The following is a 14,593-nucleotide window of genomic DNA, read 5'->3' as shown; positions in this document are numbered from 1 at the left end:
TTAATTTCTTATTCTATATATATATATAATATATAGAAATCTCGCTGGAGGTGGTAGAGTGCAGCAGTTTTTTGAAGCAGCCGCTGGTGGCAAAATACCCGCTCCGGGTTGCAGCTAATAAAAAATCTAGATATCTAATTTCAAAAGAATAATTTCTGCCTGAGATATTATTTTTTAATAAGAATTTCAATTATTAATAATATATTAAATTAAAAAATCTATTAATATATTAATAAATAATTAAATTAGTTGATTCTATTTTAATTAGAATAATTAAAAATTCTGATTTTTAAAGAATCTGTATTAAAATCTAATTTAAATAAAAACTTTCAGATATAAAAATATTAAAATAAATATCCTTACCGGAACTATATTAATTAAATAATTAATTAAAACTATTATTTAATTAATTAATTCTAAATAATATTATTTTTAATAATATATTATTAATTCTATTAGATTTACTGTCTTCTTCACCGTCTTAGGCTATAGTTTTTATTAATAATTTAATACAAAATATTAATAAACTAATTAGAAGTCTGAAATAAAATTAATTATTATTATTTAATTAAGATTTTTGAAAGAATTAAACTTACTCTTCAAATAATTTAAATAATAATTAATTATATTAATAAGAATAAAATGTTTTATATTAATTAAAAACAGTTTCTATTTTTATCTACTAATTAAAAAAATAAGAAATTATATATATAATAGCCAGTTTATTCAGATTTTTAAAACTAAAATTAATTAATTAAAGCTCTTAAAAATATAAACTGCTTATTTAATTAATATAATTAATAAAGCTGAAGTATTACTATTAAAATAGATCTAATTATATAAATTTAATAAAATTAATTATCTAACCAGATTTAGGATTTAAATATATATTTAAAATAATCTATAAATATCTGATTAATTAAAAATATATATTAATATACTTACAGCAAGATTTATAAAAAATCTTTTAATTTTAATTACTGTATTTAATCTTAAAATTAATTAATTAAATACTGTTACTACTTTTTTTAATAGTTCTATTAAAAAAATCTATATAAATTTAATCTTTAAGTTAAAAAATAAATAAATAATCTTTCTATTACAGAAAGCTTTATATAAATTAAAATACTTATTATTTCTTTAATAAAATATTCTAATAAAATAAAGATTAATAATCCTAGGATTTAAATCTATTTAAAAAGATTAATATATATTTATTAATAAATTTATTATTTTAATAATTTTTATAAATAATATAGTTTATAGGTTTTATAGATCAAATCAGAAAAAATTTAATAAATTTAAATAAAAATTAATAATATTATTCAAAATAAAGAATCTTAGTAAAGTCTATTTATTTTTAAATATTTAAATCTTATATAATTACTAAAACCGGAAATTATAGACTAAATAATTAATTTATATTAATAAAATTATTAATAAATTTAATTTAGAACTTCGAAAAAGTTCTAAATTTCTATTTTTATATAAAAAATTAGTTTAAAATCCATTCTATTAAACTACAGCTAATTAAATTTATAAATTTTAATACAAGGTAGAATTAGTTTTATATTTTATAGTTGAATTAGATCCGATATAGCCAAATCTTACTAATTAGTTTTAGAATATCTAATTAATTTAAATTCTAAATATCTTAAAATTATAAATTATCTTATTTTCTATTTAAAAAAAATAAAGAATCTAATTATTAAATTTAATTTTAATTTTATATTTTCTATATAATTAATAATATTAGTTTTACTAATTATTCAGATTGTATTAACTTAATAGAATATATTATTTATTTATTTTAAATTTATTAATCAATTAAATAAAAAATAATATTATATAATTTTTTAAATTATTAAAGCTGAATTATTAATTCTAACTACTACAGCTAAATAGTTTCTTTAATAAAAATAATTTTTAAATAAATAGAATTTAACTCTAGCTATTATTTCTTTATATTATATAATAATTATTAAACAGTAGAAATTTTAATTAATCTTATTTTTTCTTTTTAAATTAGTTTAAAATATATTAATATAATTAATTACTGGTTCGGACAGAAAATCTTTAATAAATCTATTAATATTTAATAAATTTTAATTAATAAAATAAAAGCAGATATGCCGATTAAATAATTTTAAAATTAGAAGTATATTAAATTTATTAAATAGTTTAATATAGTTTTTTATTAATTTATCAATATGAATCAGATTATTACTACTTTTAGTTATCTTTTTCTTATTTTAGTATTTTATTTATTTTAATTTTATTAATTTTTTAAATTTTATTTAAACTGCGGGGGTATATTAATTATATAGCTAGTTAATAGTTTTAAAGTTACCAGTTTATTATTTTAAACTTTTTAGTTTACTGTTTTAAATTAATTAATTCGCAGAATGAATTTCTGAATTCTGGTAATTTTTTAATAGAAAAACAGTCTAGAACAATCTTCTTTTATTTAATTTATTATTTCTATTTAATAGGAATTTATTTATTTATTTATTTTTATATGTTTTTTATATGGCCGCGGAAAGCCTCGGAAAATTAATATGACTATTCAGCTATAAATAAAAGGTCAATTCCTATTATTCTTTTAATTAATTAAATAAGTAGTTTTAGTTCAGTTTCAGTTTAATTCAATCAGTTTAATTAGTTACTTATTTAAGAAATTGATTTCATCTATCTTTTACTTTACTTTTACTTTCACTCTACCCCTTACTTAAATTTTGTATGGAATCCCATATAAAGTTTGAGTGAAAAGTAAGGTTTTATTAAAGTGGAAGTGAAGGTATTCAGAATTCTTCTTAATATAATATATATATAAAGATCTTCTGAAAGATAAAAGATAAGCAGTTGCTGACAGTAGAAAAAGTAATAACTACTAGTAACAGAACTTAGAATAACAGCTAGTAATATATTAATTTTAATATTAAATATAGAAATATATTTTATATTTTAGATTAGTATGGTAATTTCTGCTAATAAAATTTTTTTATTAAAATAATATCAATTATTTCTATTATATATAAGTGTTAATAGATTAAAGGAGAGTATTTACATTTTGATATTGCATAGAATTATAAAAAATTATATTATTTATTATTAATTTATATAATATAATAAATTAAGTATTTAGATTTAATAGTCAAAGTAGCTTATTATTTTGATAAATTTCAATTTATATTCTTCTAAGCTTAGCTTCAAAATATTTATTATGAACAAAATCTAAAATAATTTATATATTCTATTATTTTAATATAGTCACAGTTCCAACTGCTTTGTATATAATTGTAATTTATTTAATTTTTTATTCAATTCTTAATTTTAATATTATTATAGTTTTTAAGCTATGTTTTGTTTACAAATCTAAGAATAGTCTGATTGAAATAGTTAAAATAAAAAAAACTATTATTAAGACTTGCCAATCTAAAATCCTATACCTACCACTCCAGCAGCTCGCCCTGTGACACATGTACGATACACAGAAACCCCGCTGGAGGCGGTAGGGCGCGGCATTTTACGAAGCGGTCGATAGTGGCAGAACACCCACTCAGTGTTGCGGCCAACAGTCCTTCCTATATCTGTTCCACCTGTCCGCACCTTGACAACCTAATCTAAATAGTTCGGTTCGAAATAATAGATCTTATTTCAAGCTTTGAGTCACAATAGTACAACCTACTATGACTAGGGCTTGGAAGACCAGTTGATCTACCAGTCTGATATCATATTGAATAGTATGAATAAATCTGCAGTCAGAGCTGATTCAGAGACTGAATTAGAACTGCAGGTAATACTAGCTGAACAGCTAATATCTTTGATAAAGTCTATTGTTTCTCTCTTATACATCTGAATGACACATTTACTATATTTCCTGCTGTTAGTGTTCTTTGGCTTTTTAACATTCTGTCTTGTTTTTTTCCTATGATTAACTCCCTTCATAGGCTTAGTTTTTACTTTCAGTTCCAGTTCCAGAACATTAATAAGAGTAATCAATGTAATAAACACCTATAAAAAATAAACTATAAACTTAGAAGAATCATTGCAGAAGTTCTGCTGCTACCATAAATGACGGTCAGACAGGCGGACATCAAATGAACAGCAGAATATGAGCATAATTGAACAAATCTGACACAGGCGGCAGAATCCTATTAGATAAACTATTGAGACAGAGGCGGGGTTTGGAATACTGTGTAATCACCTTCCCATTGACTGCACTAAGCATAATCCTGGCACACTTATCACCTCCCCACGATTTTTTAAAATTTCTATAATCCCACATACAGATTTCCGAGATGCCTTCCCTGGAAGATCAGAATATCTCCAGTGAATTCACCATGGTAAGTTTGTAAGACTTTCGTCACATTCCCCAGTGGGCATCAAGTCGAGATCCCCCAGACAACCTCAGCTGCTAATGACACTAATAGGCTTTCAAAGAAATAGCTAAGTGCGAGCATCGTACACATCACGCAGTTCTGCGGACACACAACTGATCGTTATTCAACCAGAGGCGAGGAAGCAGCGCTGGCCCTAGAGAAGCACCTGAGTAAACTCGAAACTAGAATTGACGAACTTTTTCGCCAATGCGATAGTGGCAAGGCCGGGTCCTCCAGCAACACTGACCTTAGCCAGATGGAGACGCATCCGCAGCCGGCAGTTGGCAATCAATCCTCAAACAAACCCTCCAAATGAAATTGACCGTCCGCTGTCTTTTCCATGACCCCTTTCTCTGTTATAATTCCATCAATCAGTGTAGCTGGTGTGATATCAAATGCTGGGTTCCAAACGTTGATTCCCTCTGCAGCTATACGCACAGTCTCCAGATTTCCGCCCTTGGATGTATCGCCTTCACAGGGCCCCTTGATTTTAGTAACCTCATCGGCTGGCCGTTCTTCTATCACAATGTCGTTTCCAGATTTGGTCGACAAATCGATAGTGGTGAGTGGCGCGGCAACAAGGAACTTCACACCGTGATATCTTGCCAGGACAGCAAGTCCATACGTCCCTATTTTGTTGGCAGTATCACCATTGGCTGCGACTCTATCCGCACCGACGACGATCGCATTCACACCAGCCTTGGAATTTGCAAGTAGTGCGGCGGACATAGAGTCTGTTATCAGCGTGGAGGGAATACAATCATGGACTAGTTCGAATGCCGTGAGCCGAGAACCTTGGTTGTAAGGTCTTGTTTCAGTGCAGTACGCATGCCGTAGACTATTCATTGATGCCAAGCTGCGGATGACTCCCAGGGCCGTTCCGTAACCGGATGTCGCTAGAGACCTGGATGAATGTTAGAAATTCAAATCCCGATTCTCCTCGATGGTAGACTCACCCTGTATTGCAATGAGTCAAAACAGTGGCCTCTGACTGCCCAGGAACCACCGCATTCAACATGATCCATCTAGCGCCATTTTCCCCAATCTGCTTGTTGTCTTGAACATCCTTTACCAACATCGCCTCCGAGGCTTTTATAAAGGAGGCGGCGACCCCGTGACCTGTCGCCCCAGCCTGGCTAGCACTCTGAGACACCACGAGCTCGAGCTTTCGCGCAGCATCACCTAGGTTGACAGCCGTGGGCCTGCTGCTCACCAGGTATTGCAGCTTCTCTATAATGAAAACACGAACTTCGTCTGCATCTGAAGACAGCCCCTCATTCGAAATCAGTAGGTGAAGCTCAGACGCAAGGGCGAGTGCTGCTACTATAGCGATAGCCGGCGCACCACGGACTTGCATAGTCTTGATAGCATGCCAAGCTTGTTCACTCGTCTTGATATCAATATATTGTTCCACGTAGGGAAGTTGCAATTGGTCGAGTATTGCGAGGACACCGCCTCGATATTTGATGGCTTGCAAAGTCATGTTTGCGATATCCACCTCAGAAAAGGATCAATGGACCGTCCCGTAATTTCGAAGTGCTAGAAACGCTACCAATGGAGACAGAGAAAAGACAGAGTTGTTGGCTGGACTGTATTGCTCTGATATTTAACCGGTGGGGAAATCCTTCTCATTTGTTTGGAGGCGTTGCTAGGTACAGGCGGTCTGATTTGTGGGGAGAATGTGGCAAGCGGAATTTCAAGCCTCTGAGCCGAGCACACTGGGTCATACTACTTACTACCTACTCAGGTAGGACTATCACCTGGCAGCACAACACCCTTCAAGGCTCAATTTTCTTTCTATAGAAGTTGTTTACATGTTATAGTCCTGTGTAGAAGAATAAGTAACTTAGCTCCTACCACGTCTCCACCTATTTCTAGTGACGCTTTCTATGAGATAAAGATGTGCACCAGAGACCGTGCCAGTTGATCATGTTTTGTCTCTGGCCTAAGTCTCTGAACTTGATTTGCTAATCTCCATAGGGCACTGTATCAAGGAGAGGTATGAGATTTACCCAGTCCGCACAGAACTTGCACTGGCCTTCAAGCTCGAACCCAATTCTCCATAATTCAATTCATTGCCACGGCAATGCTTTCCTTCATGGTTCCCTCTACCGCAAGGGTCGAGTAAGGCGATGGTCCATCAAAGTTTGTTGAATTGGTAAAGGCCCCGCAAATCTCCTTCGGAGGACCGAGGTGATATTAACGGTTTAATTCGTCAATCTGCGGATATGTACAGCACTACTCCATGTGGATCAGGATAAGCATGTATAACACCACTGGCTCATGGATATGATTCAAACGAACCATTATTGCCGCGGATGAAAGCATCACCATAGCTTCGTGTTAATCGGCCATTGACAAACTCTTCAGATTTCTCCAAAGCTATGTTCATGTAGCCATCTACAGACTGCAGTTCACCTAGGAGGTTATATGTCAGCTTGTAATGGTTCAAAGTTTAAGAATTCCTGTAAGTTGTTCATCTTTGCCACACCCATCCTCGCAAGCTGGGATTCCAGTTGGGATATGAGTAGGTAGTCGAACAAAGTAGCTCGGGAAGGTACCTTTATAAACAACACCGGAGTTTAATTTAATCGTCACTGGAGCACCGATTATTTCGCCAAGGAAAGCCGAGGGATCTTTCCCTTCAGAAGGTGCACCATTCTCCATCTTGACAGAATTGAGTTTGGATAAGTTGGTGATCCTAGATTCAGCAACTTTGAAGTCTGAGAGTCGGCCCCGCTGGCGGAAGTTGTTCTCGATTTGTCAGGGAACTATCTAGCCCCGGGAGCCAGCACTAGTCTCCAAGTTAAGGCACGTGCTTCCTAATCAAACGGCGGATTGTAATCCACCACCTACCACAATAGAAAGATGAAAACTCACCCCTAGGATATCACCGCTTCTCTTCTAAAGGCCATCGTGTCTACTTCAATTCCGAGGTCTTTGCGCAGTCACCCAGACTCTGCATTCATCACAAGTCTAAAATTTACGGTTGTCAATTCAGAGCCCTTTCGATGCGATCCTTCTTCAATAAGCCATCTTGGGCAAGTAGGGGAGAGGAAACTCAGGACCTCAAGTTTTATCAACATGCTGGTCAGGTGTACAATGATATAATTTCTACGAATCAGCATGCGCGACGTGCCAACCAAATTCAAGAAAATGAAACCAAACGGCGACGTACTCCCATTGAGAATCATGGTGGTGACACATTACCACTGGGGACCTGCAAACCCTCTGACGAATCTCTCAGTCATCAACTGCCATCCGATGGCAACGCTTCCAATTGCAGATCTGTACCTGGAAGCGAAGGTCAGCTCGGCCGCCAAGCTCCAGATGCTTTACCGCACGGACAAGGAGTTACAGATCCCAGTGGTATTGACCACCTGATACCTGGGTTGGCGTCAAGATCTCGGGATGAGATTGTTACTTCTGGCACATCGGCTGTAAAGAACCCTAGTGGAGGCAAGAGAAGTTGCCTTGATAACTCCCAACCCTCGAATAGGCTGAGCCCTACTAAACCCCACTTGACACCCAGCAAGAAGCTTACATCGTCCGAAGATACGATAGTCCAGATCCTCATCACCTCGAAAATCAGTAACACCAAGCCGCTCATAGTTCGCCGAAAAATCCATCAGCCACTGAAAGATGTGCGCCTCGCATGGTTAAATCGTCAAGACCTACCGAAGGGACTCGAGTCTTCTATCTTCCTGACTTGGAAAGGGAAACGCCTTTTCGATGTCACCACATGTCGCAGTCTGGGAATTGGACCCAAGGGTCGCCATGCGCATGGGCCTGTTACCTGTGATTTTTTACGAAGTGACAGCTCTGACCTGCAAATTCACATGGAAGCCGCTACTGATAATCCTCTTGATCTTGACAACGGTCGGTCATTGTCTTCCGCCAATCCAGCGCCAGGTGCAGACATGGACACCGGCGGGCGATCTTTGAAAAACATCGTTTTGAAGGCCCCGGGGCTAGATGATCTTAGATTGAGGGTGAGTCTTCAGATGCAGGTCTCGCAGCTGATTCGCCGATTCCGTGATGCAAGACAGATTTCACTGGAGCATGAGGTTTACCTTGTATTTGATGGTGAACGCTTAGACCTTGGATGTGCTCTTGAAGATTATGATCTTGCAAATGATGATCTCCTGGATGTAATAGTCAAGTGACAATTTCGGTGACCAAACACCTAATACTCTTGTGACGTTTGCACATTCCTTGTAACGGCATATAGTATAGCACGTGATGAACATACTCAAGTTCAGAGAGATTGGAGGAAAACATAGTCAAATCTAGGTGGGAGGATTCTCTTCTCCTGTATTTCATCAAGTCTACTCAGGTAAAGTTTAGGGCGAGAGATGGTCCAGCAATTCATGTATACTGTTGAGGAACAAGGTTGAAATCACAAGGAAGAAGCAAATTTCACCCACATGTACAGTATATGGAACACAGTGTAACCTATTACACAGGAAACTGATGACGTAACCTGAAAACAGCCCGTTCCGTTTTTTTCGCTCACCCAACCAACAGCTAAGCCACTGCAAGACAATCCCAGCTATACATTTGTATCGAGGAGTCGATCAACCATCCTCAACAGCAATGAAGTTACTCACTGCTAATTTTCTGACTTGTGCTGTCAAAGGCTGCAAAGCAGCCGCGTCGTCCTATCCACTGCATTTCAAGGATGCTGAACTCGAACTGCAAGAGGTCGACTTTCAGCCGGAATTCATACACAATATTATTCCACGAATTGATTGGGAAGCTCTACGCGTAATGGCCAATGAGGTAAGTGTGCAGGTACTATTCACAAGAAAAGGTTATTCAGGCCACTCATTCAATTGACTTAGCTGGGCTTCCCTAAGATCCCTGATTCGAAGCCTGAAGGCGATGCACTCAATGATGAGCAGACAATGAGAGATCTTCACAGACTCCTATTAGAGACGCATGTTGTGGAAGGGAGACTATGCTGTGGCAACTGCGGTCATGAGTATGTGATCAAGGAAGGAATTGCTAATTTCCTTCTGCCCAGCCATCTGGGTAAGACAAAAAATCCATCGTGGAAATCGGGTCTATGCTGACAGCTTTCCGCTATAGTGTAATTCTTCTTTCATGAATCTTCATGCGCTGGTGCTATGATCAGACTGTTGTTGATACCCCGTCCGTATTTGACTGAGCACTTTCCTTGCTGCTTCGCCGAAGAAAAACCCGCCCTAGCCCTTTCTTCAATAACCATGCATAGATTATGGTTGTTAACATATGCTGTCAGGGATGGCATTTGCTTGACAGCTGATAGGATTGAACAAGGCGTTAACTACATGTCAGCATAGACGCCATCATAATGGACACGGCACTACATTTTCGATAAGAGCTCTCGGCCTTAGCAATGTATCAGATTGTTCGACCCCATCATATTAAAGCTACTTTGTTGTCTATATGAAAAAGCCACTATACGGCAGCTTGGCTATGGAGTTGACCACAAAGTGCAACTGTGAGAATAGCTCGCATACCGGGTTTTAAGCTTCGATCGAGCCTACTCTTAGTTGAGAAAACCTTTGCAACCACTGGAACCGCAAAGACAAGGGATCCTGTCATCGCTGTCCCACTCCCTTTCAAACTTGTAGTCATATGTAAGCTCTTCATCTTTAATCAAAGTGTCAGCATGTCAAATAAATTAGGGAATGATGATGCAAAGCGTACCTCTTTCAATGTCCCTCAGGGCATATATGACAATCCTTTTACTTCCATCCACTTTGATGATCTTCGCAGTACAATTGGGTGTACAGCTGTGGTTGATAAATCTCGCAATGCCTCCTCGTTTTGTCGCGTCGATGACTGTGTTCTCGTCGATACGGAATAAATAACTGCTGCCGATGCCACTCTTCAAATATCGTCTCTCTCTCATGTCAGCAACTTGTTGGCGGACCTTCTCACCCACGTACTCGATGATCATATCATTAGCCGAAATGTTCTCTTCTGCATAAAGTCCCCAATTATGGATTGCAGATCGAGCGAAACGAACAGGTTTCTTTCGCTTTTTCAGCTGATTAAAACGAAGAACATCACCGTCACCGCTTTGAGTTGGGAGGGCTTGTTTTTGTGCGTTGATATCTGCGATGAGTCGGCGATTATTGACTCTTGTTGATCTGGATGTGGATTTAGACATCGTCTTGGCTGCGGCAATTCTCGCGGCTTCGACAGCAACACTGTGAGGGTCATTTTTCGCTTTTGCCTCTCGCTCTTCGCGGGCCCGTTGGACCTTGATGCGGTGCGGTAAATATTTGGACTTTTCCGACTCCAGAATCCTCTTCCTCCCCTCGGTTCTTGCAGCTCCCGTGATGTTTGAGACATAGTAGCCAAGGATACTGGTCGCTTCGCGCACAGGTCCTACTTCTCCAGGGCGATTCAGGGCTTTGATTTCTTTTTGTCTCCATGCCCAAGCAGTGAGACTTCCAACGTTTGATACTGGTAGTCCTTCCAGCACATCACGGAGGAAACGCAAGTCCTCCCCATCCTTGATCAGACTCTGCCACCCATCGAGATCTAGCACAATAGCTTCGTCATCCTCGACCGTTGGGCGGGGCTCGTCATTGGAAACCTTCCATCCTATTTCAGTCTTTGACACTTCTTTCAGGACTTCGTTGTCATTTAAAGCAATGGGAGTGAAGGCACAACCATGATCATCATCCTGAGTGACAGCCTCAACAGCCAGTCGAGACCGCAAAAGCTTCGCAGAATCGACTGCCCGCTTCGAGATTTCACTAATGTGCCCACTATGTGAATCTTTGTCACTAGCGAGAGGGGAATTCTTATCTGCAATATGCTTCTCAATGACCTCCAAGTCGATGGATGATTCCATGTGCAATCGTCCCTCACTGAGACCTGCGGCTTGATCGACTTCAAAGAGGTCATCATCTTCTTTCTTTCTCTTTCGCGCGATGACCTTGTCGTTTTCTCTTTTTCGCTTGCGAGATGCCGGAAAGAGTTTGTGCTGTTCAGGGTACGAAGCATCGTGCGAGGCATCAGTGACCGATTCAACCAAGATATCGACATTTTCTTTTCGAGGTGAACTGTACAGATGTTCGTCATTGCCGAATTTTTGCTCGGCAGATGCACCATAGGCCTCCGGAGCAGATTCATCAACATCCTCTGAATCCGAACACTCTGAGCTCAACCGGCTTGGGGCACGACTGTCCGGATCATCGGTGTCCCTTGTGAAAGGCGTCCTCTGCTCGTCATCTGAATCATCCACGTGGTGTAATTGTTGTAGACGGTGATACAGAGGTCGAACCTCTTTCCTCCGCAAAGGTTGTTTACGCCTCTCGTCCAAGAAAGCAGCGTCTGTGTGGTTGAGGCGGTGAGCTTTCCTTATACGTGGAAGCGCAAGGATACTCAGATTTGAGGGACCGAAAGGGTGGCGGGCTGTGGACAGGTCCGAACGTGAACCTGGTGTCCCAGCTGGGCTATTTATGCCAATCTGAAACAGAGGTCTCTTTGCCCCTGCCGGATCACGAATACCCAGTTGTCTTCTTTTTGCTGCATGTCGATCTGGGTCGAGGTAGTCATACAAAGTTGGTGCAGCAATCCGAGATTTCACGTCTTCGAGCAATTTGTCTTTCAGGTCCCGAATTATGATGGCTACCACTTCCTTGCAGGGATCCAAATCGTTTGCTCTTTGGTTTTTCTCTTCCTCGATGTCCAGTTCAGCCTCTCTCTTGATTCTGTCCAACCTGGCTCGTTCTCGCTGCTCCGCCTGCAATCGTTGTGGACTGGGGCTGCGCTCATAGCCTGGGTTTCCATAAGGTTGACTCTCCATATTCATGATGTAGGTAAACAACGGTTTCATGTGGCACATCTTGTAGCAACGTTCTGTTTCTTCTTCGCCTCGCCTGGAATTCTCGAAAATGATGTAATACCCTGTCTTATCACATCGAATATCTTTCCAATCGAATACTTTCAACCTTTTTTTCAGGTGAGGAACCGTTGTACTAAGGACCGGAACATAGCAATGCGCAATGAAGATATATGGGTCTCGCTTGATCTGACTCAAAATGGGAATTTCCTCGACCAAGGACGGCACAACTGACTTGAAGAAGCTAGCCCTTGGTCCTTCAGGGATCACGGCCATCACCCGTGTCAAGGACCTTCCCGATGGGCCTTTTGGCGCTGTCGGTGGGGGCTCATTGTGATTGACGGAGGGGCCAGCCTTTGTATCTTCTGCAACAGAAAGACAGTTCTTGTATCCCATCCTCTGGGAGTCAATCGCTCTTGACACTATCTTCTCCGAGACAACCCCGTCCCGGTCCAATTCGACTCGAATTCTCCGGGTTCCGATACGCTGTTCCTTCTTGCACTCGCAGTACGCTCGTCTTGCGGCATTCATTGCGAGTAGTGGGCCGCCTCCGCGGAATGAGACACTATCTTTATACTTGACGGAGCAAATCCCGAGAAACCTGCCGGTGATTGGATCAGTACGGTTATTAATCTCTGCGATGTCTCCGAAGCTGGAGAATAGAGCATTAATTGGGGCGATTGGGGTCAAAGGGTCAAACCCAGTGACCACTATCTGGACCGGGGGCCCAGGCCCGATTGTTGTAGAAGCATCGTACACCCATTGTCGCAAAGTGTATGGGGCTGGACGGAATTTTGTTTTCTGCTTGCAGCCGGCACCACGTGCATAATTTACTATAACCAATCGAGGATCCGGCGGTCTATCATCCTGTCCATGGGACATAATCTCCACATAGCGCGCTTTTTTGCGTTTGTCTTTTGATGTCCGCTTTTCGTTCTCGGGGTCTAAGGCTATTTTCCAGCCTCTCAAGGTTCCGGTCGGGCGCCCCTGTGACTCCGGTGTCGGCGGAGTTTGTAGCAAGGCGATGGCTGGCTTTTGTTCAACGGTCCTAGGATTTCTAGAAAGAACACCAGCTGTTGTCGTTTCTCTGACTCGACTAGTGCTGGCCTTCTGGGTGGGTGAGGGCTCTGCATTTGTAAGCGGCGTAAGCGTATCCAGGCGTCCTTCGCTGCCACTTGTTGCGCCGGGAGGTACTGCGGAAGCGTGAGGCGTGGTAAGACTCTTGCTTGTCGCACTTGAGGATCCATCTGCGGCCGTGTCGGAAAATGCAGGTTTCGTTTCTCTAGGTAGATCATTCCCTGAACCTGCGCTTGCCGTGCTCAGACCCGAATCAGAGACATTCTGAGCCTCTGTCGAACAAGCGAGTCTTTCGTGGTCGGTATCTTCATTTGAATGAACCTTGTTGTGGGTCTTGTCCTTGGTGACTTTGCGTTTCTGCTGTAGAACTGACGGAGCGGTGGGAAAGAAGTCTGCAAACCCTGCTGAAGTGCGCGACATGATGAGAAATGGCTACCAGCCAGAATCAATATAAATGTGAGTACCAAGCCGCATCCTTGATATTGGTCCCGTGTCTAATGGGCATGTATTGCCAGGAAACTCTCCTGGAATCAAAGGCGGTAACGAGAGGAGTTAAATTCGCAAACCTTGGGAAGAGCGGACAGGCTATGTATGATGAGATGGAAAATGACTTGGGCGCTGGAGGTGAGAGATGGCCCAAACAATTCCGTATGGAATGCAATAATGGTCGAGAGAGAGAAAAAAAGCGGGTGGGCACGCTGAATGGCCTGAAAGAAGGTAGGTAGGATATTTTACTCGGTCACAGATAAAATGATGTACTGTACCCATACCGACGCGACGACCTTGGCAACGCGCCGGGTAAGATTGACCACAGAAGCGGCGGGGTGTAAGTAAGTTACTCCGTTTGTTATGGAGAAAGGTACGCAAGTACAGTAACTACAAGTTACATAGGAATAAGTAACTTCCATAGTATCAATCGCCGCAATTTCTCTCCCTTTATCGCCTCGCTTCATGATCATCCTGTCATAAGATCGGCGCGCGACTCTTCCCAATATCCTTTTTCTATGACAATCCATCTGCCATGTATGAGTATCAATATTTCCAACAAGCGGTCGCACACATCGTCTGCATTTATAAGGTACTTCATAGTGCAAGAGCTTATACCTACCGCGGGCTTCGATAAATGGCAGGGCACGCTGCACTCGAGCGGAGATTTCCTCCTCCTCGATAGGTAGGGGAGAATTACCTGCTGAAAATCGTAAGAATTATGCACGAGTGTTGTTTAGAATATTTTTTTTTCGTCTATTATTCTTGGAGATTAAATCATATACAGTCAATATTCTGAGAC

General features: G+C 39.8%; 5 protein-coding genes across 5 annotated transcripts; 2 read left to right on the top strand and 3 right to left on the bottom strand.

Moving 5' to 3' along the window:
* Positions 1 to 4,296: 4,296 nt before the first annotated feature.
* ASPACDRAFT_119134 (S-methyl-5-thioribose-1-phosphate isomerase) lies at positions 4,297 to 6,107 on the bottom strand. Its single transcript, XM_020196219.1, has 2 exons — positions 5,339 to 6,107; positions 4,297 to 5,286 (listed from the first exon to the last, which is right to left on the bottom strand). The coding sequence occupies exons 1-2, from the start codon at positions 5,863 to 5,865 to the stop codon at positions 4,671 to 4,673; spliced, it is 1,143 nt and encodes a 380-aa protein (XP_020056934.1). The 5' UTR covers positions 5,866 to 6,107; the 3' UTR covers positions 4,297 to 4,670.
* A 25-nt stretch (positions 6,108 to 6,132) lies between these two features.
* Positions 6,133 to 7,139, bottom strand: ASPACDRAFT_119132 (U4/U6-U5 snRNP complex subunit LSM6). The gene is made up of 3 exons (XM_020196218.1): positions 6,944 to 7,139; positions 6,687 to 6,800; positions 6,133 to 6,620 (listed from the first exon to the last, which is right to left on the bottom strand). The coding sequence occupies exons 1-3, from the start codon at positions 7,047 to 7,049 to the stop codon at positions 6,598 to 6,600; spliced, it is 243 nt and encodes an 80-aa protein (XP_020056933.1). The 5' UTR covers positions 7,050 to 7,139; the 3' UTR covers positions 6,133 to 6,597.
* Positions 7,140 to 7,220: 81 nt separating this feature from the next.
* Positions 7,221 to 8,876, top strand: ASPACDRAFT_119130 (small ubiquitin-related modifier domain-containing protein). Its single transcript, XM_020196217.1, has one exon. The coding sequence runs from the start codon at positions 7,394 to 7,396 to the stop codon at positions 8,546 to 8,548; it is 1,155 nt and encodes a 384-aa protein (XP_020056932.1). The 5' UTR covers positions 7,221 to 7,393; the 3' UTR covers positions 8,549 to 8,876.
* A 102-nt stretch (positions 8,877 to 8,978) lies between these two features.
* Positions 8,979 to 9,457, top strand: ASPACDRAFT_27761 (RNA methylation protein TRM112; the record flags this gene model as incomplete). Its single annotated transcript, XM_020199516.1, has 2 exons — positions 8,979 to 9,164; positions 9,227 to 9,457. 2 exons carry the CDS (start codon positions 8,979 to 8,981, stop codon positions 9,455 to 9,457), a joined length of 417 nt encoding a protein of 138 aa, XP_020056931.1.
* Positions 9,458 to 9,915: 458 nt separating this feature from the next.
* set1 (histone methyltransferase SET1) lies at positions 9,916 to 13,725 on the bottom strand (the record flags this gene model as incomplete). The annotated part of the gene is made up of 5 exons (XM_020199543.1): positions 9,916 to 10,019; positions 10,077 to 11,012; positions 11,259 to 11,905; positions 11,945 to 13,391; positions 13,533 to 13,725. The coding sequence occupies 5 exons, from the start codon at positions 13,723 to 13,725 to the stop codon at positions 9,916 to 9,918; spliced, it is 3,327 nt and encodes a 1,108-aa protein (XP_020056930.1).
* Positions 13,726 to 14,593: the final 868 nt, after the last annotated feature.

Source organism: Aspergillus aculeatus (assembly GCF_001890905.1).
Source record: "Aspergillus aculeatus ATCC 16872 unplaced genomic scaffold ASPACscaffold_7, whole genome shotgun sequence".
NCBI lineage: Eukaryota > Fungi > Ascomycota > Eurotiomycetes > Eurotiales > Aspergillaceae > Aspergillus > Aspergillus aculeatus.
This window is presented reverse-complemented; position numbering and strand designations above follow the sequence as displayed.

What these genes read in the sequence shown, in the direction of transcription:
- ASPACDRAFT_119132 (XM_020196218.1), bottom strand. Translation starts at nt 7,049, where the DNA reads ATGGAGAATGGTGCACCTTCTGAAGGGAAAGATCCCTCGGCTTTCCTT. An exon ending in CTCCGGTGTTGTTTATAAAG is followed by an intron (nt 6,801 to 6,943) that starts GTACCTTCCCGA and finishes ATAACCTCCTAG; the next exon opens with GTGAACTGCAGTCTGTAGAT. An exon ending in TTTCATCCGCGGCAATAATG is followed by an intron (nt 6,621 to 6,686) that starts GTTCGTTTGAAT and finishes CACATGGAGTAG; the next exon opens with TGCTGTACATATCCGCAGAT.
- ASPACDRAFT_119134 (XM_020196219.1), bottom strand. Translation starts at nt 5,865, where the DNA reads ATGACTTTGCAAGCCATCAAATATCGAGGCGGTGTCCTCGCAATACTC. An exon ending in TTGACTCATTGCAATACAGG is followed by an intron (nt 5,287 to 5,338) that starts GTGAGTCTACCA and finishes ACATTCATCCAG; the next exon opens with GTCTCTAGCGACATCCGGTT.
- ASPACDRAFT_119130 (XM_020196217.1), top strand. Translation starts at nt 7,394, where the DNA reads ATGCGATCCTTCTTCAATAAGCCATCTTGGGCAAGTAGGGGAGAGGAA.